At 41.4% G+C, this 9,898-nt stretch overlaps 2 protein-coding genes across 4 annotated transcripts in view; one reads left to right on the forward strand and one right to left on the reverse strand.

Moving 5' to 3' along the window:
• ptpn13 (protein tyrosine phosphatase non-receptor type 13) overlaps window positions 1-1,120 on the forward strand; it is an 88,141-nt gene extending 87,021 nt beyond the window's left edge. For all 3 annotated transcript variants that reach the window (XM_061699217.1, XM_061699218.1, XM_061699219.1), the window contains one exon: window positions 19-1,120. In XM_061699217.1, coding sequence (XP_061555201.1) covers window positions 19-96 — 78 coding nt within the window. In that variant the 3' untranslated portion in view covers window positions 97-1,120. The remainder of the gene's footprint in view (window positions 1-18) is intronic.
• LOC133414087 (glutathione hydrolase 5 proenzyme-like) lies at window positions 749-9,898 on the reverse strand. The gene is made up of 12 exons (XM_061699220.1): window positions 9,601-9,898; window positions 7,645-7,772; window positions 7,478-7,573; window positions 7,209-7,404; window positions 6,475-6,635; window positions 5,890-6,036; window positions 5,429-5,559; window positions 4,571-4,758; window positions 4,414-4,505; window positions 3,641-3,750; window positions 3,461-3,571; window positions 749-3,385 (listed from the first exon to the last, which is right to left on the reverse strand). The coding sequence occupies exons 1-12, from the start codon at window positions 9,768-9,770 to the stop codon at window positions 3,239-3,241; spliced, it is 1,677 nt and encodes a 558-aa protein (XP_061555204.1). The 5' UTR covers window positions 9,771-9,898; the 3' UTR covers window positions 749-3,238.

Consider the following 9,898-nt stretch of genomic DNA (forward strand, 5'->3'; position numbering starts at 1 on the left):
TTGGTGATTTGCTTTCAGGACCAATATATCTTCTGCTACCGGGTGATCCACTATGTCCTGGAATGTCTTCAAGATGAGAAGAACATCTCAGGATAGTCAGTGGACACCAGCAGAAAAGGCCAAATCACAAAACATGTTTTTAAAATACAGTAAATATTACTTCTGCCACACCCTGAGTGTCCATTTTTTTAAAAAAGAAATTTATATTTTTATTGTATATTTGCTTTATTTTTATTTTTAGTTCCCTTCCTTTTGGCTGCCACCCCTCCCCCCTCGTGCGACGATGACAACTGCTGATTGTATTCCTTATATTGAGCTACAAGAGAACACTAGTATTTTATTTTCCAGATAAAATGATTACACACATGGACCAATGACATATTGTTTGTGGAACAAAATTGTGACTATTTTAAATCTTGTTTGTTTGTTGATGCTGGAACTCGCCTTGACAGAATACTATGTCAGTATTTGCTTCGCTCGCTGCCTGAAGGTAAATGAACGTAAACGTGTACATATTCATCTGCTGAAAATTAAACTGGATACATTTTAATTATTCAGAACCTTTTTTTGGGTTTGAGTCCATTTTTTTTTTTAAAGATATGCAGTTTATATAGCCAAGAAGGCTCATTTTCCATTTTCTTTTACGCTTTCCCTCACTTTTAGGTCCCAGAGTCATGTGGTAACCTAAGTACACTAGGGGCCCCAGCCAGACCCCAAAATAAAAAAAAAAAGACACTTTTCCCGTGGGTCAATTTTCAGCCATTTTTTTTAGGGCACTTGTTTATTTGATGACAGTAAAATGTGCTTGTATGACATGTACCACAGTGAGAAAGCAGTACAAAGCAGAGTGCAGCAGTTTGATCAACATAATGCTTTGATGGCTGTGATAACACACATGATGTACATTCCAGTTTATTAGAAATTAAACCTTATTTTAACGGTTGTTTTCATAAAGTGTAACCCTAAAGGGACAAGGAATATATGGTAAACTTCAGTTCCAATGGGCCCAGATCACTATAAGGGAGTAGATTAACATAATTTCTCTGCTACATAAGGATAACGACATTAAAAGGTTAAAATTCAATACAATGAAGAAAAGGTGTACTAGTACACATGCAGACCCTTTCCCCAAAAAAATTAATATCATGGCAAAGTTTATTTTATTTCCATAATTCCATTCAAAGTTACTTTCATAGATTATAGATTCAGGGCCCACAATTCGAAGTATTTATTTATGTTTACATAATTTGGGCTTCCAGCTCATAAAACCCAGGAAATCAGGAATTCCAGATTTCCTTGATGCTCAGTTGTTTGTTTTTGGTTCTGGTGCCCCTCATTTTCCTCTTGATAATACCCCATAGATTCTCAATGGGGTTTAGATCTGGCGAGTTGGCTGGCCAGTCAAGCACTGTGATGGCATGGGCACCAAACCAGGTTTTGGTGCTTCTGGCGGTATGGGCAGGGGCCAGGTCCTTCTGGAAGATGGAATCTGCATCTCCATACAGATCCTCAGCAGAAGGAATCATCAAGTCTTCTAAAACATTTTGGTAGACTCTTGTGGTGACCTTGGATTTAAGAAAGCAGAGTTTACCAACATCTGCACTGGACATTGCACCCCAAATCATGACGGACTGTGGATATTTCACACTGGACCTCAAGCAGCTTGGGTTCTCTTCTTCACCAGTCTTCCTCCAAACCCTTGGACCTTGATTCCCGAATGAAAGGCACACTTTACTTTCATTGGAAAAGAGGACCCCGGACCACTGGCTATCAGTCCAGTCCTTCTTCTCCTTGGCCCAGTTGAGACACTTCCTACGTTGGCTCAGAAGTGGCTTCACCCGACAGTTGTAGCCCATCTCCCGGATGCATCTGCATGTGGTTGTTTTTGAAGCTGTGACGCCCACCTCATTCCACTCTTTCTGGATCTCTGCTACATTCTTGAATCTTCTCTGTTTGAGAATCCGGTGAAGCCCACAGTCATCGCTTTTGCCTGCGCATCATCTCCTGCAACATTTTGTCCTTCCATTGACATGCTTGGACATAGCACTCTGTGAACCACCAGCCTCCTTAGCTATGAACGTTTGTGGCTTACCCATCCTAAGGAGGGTATCAATGATGGTCTTCTGGCCAGTTGTCAAGTCTGCAGTTTTCCCCATATTGAACCCAACAGAGACAATTGAACCAAACTGAAGCAATTTAATGACACCTGGGGAAACCTGTGCAGGTGCTGTGAGTTCAGTAGATGATTAGTGTGTGACACACAGTTTAAAACATTTACAGCCTGCAAAATTTGGGCTGATTTCTTCAAAGTGTTTTAATTTTTTTAATTCCTGATTTTGTGGGTTTTATGAGCTGGAAGCCCAAATTATGTAAAATATAATAAAAATAAATAAATACTTGAAATTGTTTAAATTGTGGGCCCTCAATCTATGAAAGTTTAACATTTTGAATGGAATTATGGAAATAAATCAACTTTTCCATGATATAATTTTTTTTGGGGAAAGGGTCTGTGTATATATGTGTGTGTGTGTGTGTGTGTGTACTATCTATAAATGTACAATATAAGTTTTTTTTATGTGGAAAAATAAAAATTTAAAAAGTCCTTTTATTGTACTACGATAGTTTTCTGAGGTTGAACATTTGAAGAATTGAGATTTTTAAGCCAATTTTTCCAAAGCCATTTTTTAATAGTTTGTTTTGTATTTTTTTTAAATGGGGCAAAAAAACAACTTATCAATAAAGCCAAACTGAAATTAAAAGAAACATATCCTGAGAGGGTTAAAACTTTTTACACCTATCTCATTGTTATGAATTTATATCACTTTTGTCTTTAACTCTATATGATTTTCTTGCACCAGTAAAAAGGCTGACAGAAATAAATGTCAAAATAATACAACAGCTATTTAACATATAATCATAATTTTCCTTTTGTAAGGAATAAACCATTTTTGTAACTTAACTATGTCCAGAATGAAATTGAATGCCCCCCACACCCCCACCGCCAGTACATTTAAAAAAACATGATAATAATGAAAAAAAGACTAATAACAAAAAAAAACCTCAAATAATAATAGAACATGTTGAAAAGGTCATATAGTCGACAAAGTACATGGTATTTATGTATCAAAACTCATCAGTGATTTTGTTCTTTGGTTCCATTAAGAAGCTACCAGAAAGCTCACCTTATTTTTGTTAATATTAAAAGAGAGCCTTAAGGGGAAATTACGACGTGTTCATGTCAATATCCGTCTGCCATCCCCTTCTTCCTTGCATCCGATTCAGCCACAATGCATATCTCCTCCTTCTCCACAGCGTTTACTATGTTGAAAAAATATTGCATTTGTCCAACCTGGTGTCCGAGAGCTCTGAGACCGTCGATTACAGACTGAAGACAGAAGAAATGTGACATTCGTATTACGTGTGATCATATTTGGTCACAATGTGCGTTTTAGTACATCACCTGGTCAAACTCGGGTGGAAAATTCACATTGTTCTTGGAGTCGACAAACACGATGGGAGCGTCTATGGCCTCCTTCAGACTCATGCCCAGCCAAAGGTGATTTATCACAGACTGGGTTAACAGATAAACCATGTCAACACAAAATATATATAAATGACAAATAGTGTATTTGAGGAATACCAAGGCCACTGCAGTGGTGATCATGCTTCCCCCTGCTCCACCAATCACAAGAAGTCCGCCAGACTTGGACTCAAGTATAGCTGGTGTCATTGAGGAGGGAGGCTGCTCACCTGAAACAACATGCAAACATTACGCTATACAGTATTCGCGCTGGATAGGGACCGAGCAGTGCCGCGAAAAGTGAAAATCTGCTCGTAATTGACACCTCCGGATTCCGGCTGTTATTTCCAGGTATTTACATGTAACTTAGAAGATAGCACCTTTCATTTGAACCGACCCATTTTCCATCTGAGCAAAAGTTATTGGAACAATAAATGGCGCTCAATTACAGTTACCTTGAACCCCGCATACTTCACCTATTTGCAGATTTTTTTATTTTTTTAATCTTTTTCCCGTTTTACATTTTTTTCCCCTCGATTTTTCTTTTTCAAAATTTATTCTTTTTTTTTTTTTTAGCCTTATTCGTCGAATTTTACGATCGACGCAAATCTAATTCACGGCATACGTTTAAAAAGAAACAAACAACAACAACAAAATCATTATTTACTCCAAATAAATGATGGAAACCTCCATTTACCTCCGTCCACCGTAGTTCTCTTTGGCAAGCAAAAGTGAGCCAAGGAAGCAACTAACTACAACAACTGCAAATTTCATGTGACACTGACTGGAATAGCTTTTATTGTCTGGACCGATGCGACCAAAACGAAGCCGTTTTTAACGTTGCACAGCTGTCGGTCCATTCACGTACCCACAGAGATGAAAGTAGACTTTACCGGGCTTCAGCGTGTCTGCTCTTCCACAGAAGTCAGCCAGCTCGTTATTAAGGATGATGCCTGTCCGTGGGGAGTAAACGCTTCCTCCGAATCTACACCAAGAGACAGTGATGACAACCTTTATACTTGGGGACATTTCCAACAAGCGTCTCCTCACAAATGGTTTATGGTGCTGGTGGCAGAGACGGCCAGTCCGTCTTCATCCAGCACGGACACGTGCGACGTTCCCGTGTCATCTGGCGGCGGCCTGAAGTCGGAGTAGTAGGAGGGCGGGTGGGTGCCGTTGGAAGAAATCATTCTCCTGATGTGATCGATGAAGGCGTGATCCATCAGATGATCTGCAGCCTAAAAGAAGCCAACATTTTCCAACATTTTCCTGCTTTGTTGTGCCCACTTGAGTGGCTTCTTGTTGTGATAGGAAAACAGAAAACGTTCCAGAGCTGGTGTCACAAAAGATAATTTTAAACTACTTATGACATGTTTTCCCTTTCAAAGTTATCCCCCTGGAGTCTAATGCACTTTCCCAGCTTTCTCTGCCAGGCCTTCGTCCACTCCTGGAAGGATTCTTCCGGGATCTTCCGCAGCTCCGTCATTACGGCCATCTTGATGTCAACCACGTCTTGGAAAAGAGGGGGGGGGAAAAAATCACACGGCGCCAGGTCGGGTGAGTGGTTGCTCCAGAACGGTTCTTCTCAGCCAGGAACTGTCAGATGCTCATTGCAATGTGAACAGCGGCAAGTTACCTTGCTACAACTCCCGCCTCTTCTTGGGCCCTGAACGACAAATTTCTTTCCGGGTACTGCACATTTGCTTGGCTCAGTGCGCGAGAAGACACGCGAGCAGGGAAAGCTTGTAGTTTGGATTTGAAATATGTTTTGTGAAACCAGTCCTGGAACCTTGCTGACACACCTCAGATTTCAGTCAGAATTGTTGCTTTTTCTTTCTTCAACGAAATGTTTTTTTATTCACAAATGTATGATAGTATTATGACTTTCCATAAATGTCTAATCCTAACCGTCTCGCTGTTGAAGAAAGGATCACGAATGCTCCGTCGCTGGCCATTGGCAAATTTGACCGCCTCTATATAATGATGGTAAAACTGAGTTTTCCGGTCCCCGTCCAGGGAATGTGGTGTCAAGGAGAACCCTGCAAAAAGAAGACGGACACAGATACTACTACTTGGATAGTCAGTCTTTTGCTGGCGTCGGGCTAAACCTCCTATGTCCAAATTTGGCAAATTTCAAATTTTTTAACAAATCTATACTATTGGCCAGTCCCCACATGTTTGTGTGTGTTATTTGTACAATTTATTGACCAATCTTAAGTGTTGAAAGTGTTGCTCTCTTTGACGATGCTATGTTAATAACTCAACAAATGTGCTTTTTGTAATGGGTTTCCTGAAAAGTGATGGTTCTGGTGGCACGAGGATTCCGCCCAATGCCAGCGCTAACGTTCCCAGAAAATGAGAGCGAAAACCTTGCATGATCTTGAGGATAAAAGCAAGCAGGACGCCCCCAGCAGGCGGTGGAGGGATGTGCATCAGGTTGTCCCCCAGAGGAACTGTCCACGCGTCTGCCACCCTGACCCGGTAGGACCTGAGATCCTCCATTTCTAATGTCCCACCTATAAGAGTGACATACAGAACCATTAGTCCATCCAGGCGGGTTACACCCTGGACTTGGTTGCCGGCCAGTCGTGCTTTTTTCATTTTTCCAAGGGCTGTCATACAAGAAACGGAAGGATGGAAGGTACTGTAGTATCCGTGTGTTAATGTGTCTTTTTACGTGACACGACCTAGTGCGTCACGTCACGAGCTGGAGTCAGTCGGCTGGGCTGCTTGGTTCCGTGTGAGCGTCTGCTCCTTGTGACCTTTTCCTCATGTCATTCCTTCTTTGTCCTTTTCTCATTTTGTATTCGTGTGTTTGTTCTGTTCAATAAATGAATGAAAGCGCGTCTGCAACTGAGGCTCTCCTTGCCTACTTCCGAGGGTTTTAGTTGCACTATTTTTACCTTAAATTTCTTTATGAATAATATTATTGAACATTTCCATAAATCACCCACCTGCGGCTTTGACGTCGCGAATTAAATCCAAAGCCATCTGGCCAATGTAGAAGGCGTCGGCTCCTTTGTCGGCAATGAGCTGCATGCTCTCAGCAAGTTGAGGAAACTTCATGATGTCTCCTGTCCCCAGCGTACTCTTGTTGTTGTTGCAAAAAACCTCACTGTTAGAAAAAAACAAAACATTGACATTATTCTGAATTATCTTTTACATTGCATACATACAATAAGCGTTTTGGGTTTTTTTCATCCTCACACAATTGCCATAACAGGGATGCTTAATTCTTGAGAGATACGTGGAAGTTTAGCCGGATGTAATGGTACGATATAATTAATCTAAAAACTTGGTGGCACATTTTTCCTGAATTTCTTTGTTCAAATTCTAAATTGTATGACCTCAGACTATGTTATCCATCTGTCTATGGTGCCAGTTTCTGATCGGGGCTCCTTTGCATGAATTCCCACCGATACAACAAACATAGTACGTAAGATGGTTTGAGATGCTAATGTTTTGAGTTACGAGCGTGGGCACAGAAAGAATAACTTGTTTCTCAAAGTACCACTGTAGTTCCTTGGCACCAACATGCCAGGAGATGGCACCAAAGCAATACTTTTATATTGGACATTGCTTTGGCCTAATAAAGAAGATGCGCTCCAAAATAAAAATGTGAATAGGTAAATTTGCTAATCGCGAATGTGCGTGGGAACACCGTAATCAAATAGTGTTGTTTTTGTACCAGAGGGAAGAATCTTCTACTCTGCTTTTCACAGTGGGCATGCTAAGAATCTTCCCCAGATGAGGAGGCACCGGGATGCCCTCCCTGGCCAGTCTTATGGGCTCCTCGAAGAGCTTGGACCACGGCAACCTGCCGTACCGCTTGTGAAGGGCCTCGTAGCCCCGCAGCTCTCCGGGAACGCCGATCCACTGACTACCTAGGAGAGTGAAATGCTGCAAATGGTAGTCCTCGATGCTAATGCATATTTACAACATATATTCTGTAATTACCTGCCATATATTTGAACGAGTCAGGACAGTCATCTAACAGGTTGCTTTTAAATTTCCGTGGGACCGTCTCTCTGAAGTTGTAGACCGTCACCTTACCTGGGGAAAAAATTACGTCAAGCACATTGACAATCAACTTTGCAAAAGACTTAGGACTTAAGGGCACCAACCTGTTCTATTTCGAACAGTTACGACGGAACCGCCGCCGAGTCCCATGCTCTGAGGGTAGACCACTGCGGTGCACAGGAGGGCCGCGATGGCGCCGTCTACTGCCGAGCCGCCCTGCTGCAGCAAGCTCCTGGAAGAGGGCCGCCATTCAGGTATGTGCCGGGGAATTTCATGCGTACACTCCAGTAATGGGACATGAACCATGCGCTACTTGTTACTTGTCAGGAGGAGAGACAAGTCTGTCTGCATTACACGCAGAGCTGGCAAATAAAAAAAAATAATGTACGGTGTTTACCACGCCTGCCTCACAGCGTAGTGTAGCGCAGTACGCTGTAAACTCTAATCACAATATCAAACCACATTTTAGGCAAGTGTCCATCAAAGCTGAGCACTGTTATCATTGTAATTTTTGATACCACTCCTGTATTGGATACACTGCCACAATGAATTTGAAGATGTGATTATTACATATTTTCAAAATATTTATTTTTTTAGATGGTGCACAAGGGCCACGTTTAATTTGTTTATATGGACAGATAGGTCAGCTCATTTGTAGATAAATGAATAGAAATAAACCGTGAACATAAAATATTTATTTTAATAATTAAATAATGCATTCACATGAGTTTTGGATATATTTAATAATTAATGTTTTGTTTATCAATATTATTACAATGAATCCATTTCCAATTATATAACTGGATGAATGAAAAACAGTAAATATATATATATATATATATAATTACTGTAATTTGTAGTCTATAATGCACATTTTTCTCCTTCAAAAGTCAATTGTGAATTATAAATAGGTATACTACAAGTTCGAAAATTCTTTCACATTGAAATTAGGTATATGAGTAGATGTGTTTTATTGCACACTTGATAATCATTAAATGGCACAGGTTGTATTCAGCCCATAGTTTGCCCCTCCCTGTCTGAAACTGAAGTAGGAGCAGCTCATTATCCAAAGCATACCACATCTTGCGTCAAAACATGATGTCACTGGTGTTCATTGAAAATGTGATGCATTTCACAAGGAGACAAACAAGCAGCAGACTAGACGAGCCAACTACTAGTCTAATGCGCTGTCCAAACCCTTCTAGTCACTGGAATTGTGAAGGTACTCTGCAAAAAAACAAAAAAAAGGCTGCTTTCTTTGTTTTGTTTTGAATCATTTCATCATATTTTTTCAAAGCGTTGAAATATAGCAGAAGATATGGAATGTTAGCATAGTTGCCATTTCTATGTTCATCTCATTTGTAGGGTTCCACACCCACCGTTATTTTTTTTTTTTCTACGATAGCAAAGAGTTATGAGTGTTAAAAAAAAGAATTCCTTGAACAACATCGGTCACTATACGCTTTAGCTGCCATTTTTGGAAAAGGCATCTATGGTCCTCAAATCTGATTACTTGCTTTCTTTATGTGCTCTGCTTATTGGTCAAGCAGGTCGTTCAAGTGTTAAATCAGAGCTGCACGTCTTGAATGACATGCTGATTGCTTTAATTCAAATCCATTGTGGTGTTGCAGAGTAGATATAAAAAGTCTACACCCCCCCCAGTCCAAATGCCAGTTTTGAAATGAGTTGTCTTGGTCTCATTTTTATACATCACATAACCCTGGCATTTGAATCGGGGTGTGTAGACTTTTTATATCCACTGAATATCAGCAACTGAATTCAAACTGTCCAAATACTTTGAGCATATTTCGTCAAAGTATCAATTCGCATGTCGTGGACTCCCAATGTAGTATCATGAAGTAGGCAGCATGTCTATGTGGGTATTATCCATTTACTCCCCACACATCTTATCCAATCTCTTAAACTGATTATCACCTCGCTCAATTTCACACAAACAGCTGACTCATCAACAAAGTGTGATGTGAATCCTACGCCACGAAAGCCACAGAACACTGAAAAAAAATAATCGAGCCGAATTGTATAGGTTGATAGTGACCTACCTGCCAACCTGCGAGCAAAGCAGCGAGTCTGCGGCGACGGCGGCGTGCCGGAAGCCACCGCCGCTGCCGGAACACGCCGCGGGAAGCAGAGTGGCCAAGCACACGCACAGCAGACCGACGGTGCCCAGCAACGCGCACACCAGGCAGCAGCACCACTTGTGTCTGTCCATCTCAGACAAGAGCAAGTCAAGGTCACGCCACTAAGCCACCATCACTGACGACCTGGATGCCGCACGCCGACTGGAGTTCCACGCAGCGTTGTCACGGGAATGCGCGCCGCATGCACTCCCTGGCTCCC

The sequence above is a fragment of the Phycodurus eques genome, chromosome 15, assembly GCF_024500275.1.
Source record: "Phycodurus eques isolate BA_2022a chromosome 15, UOR_Pequ_1.1, whole genome shotgun sequence".
Taxonomy (NCBI): domain Eukaryota; kingdom Metazoa; phylum Chordata; class Actinopteri; order Syngnathiformes; family Syngnathidae; genus Phycodurus; species Phycodurus eques.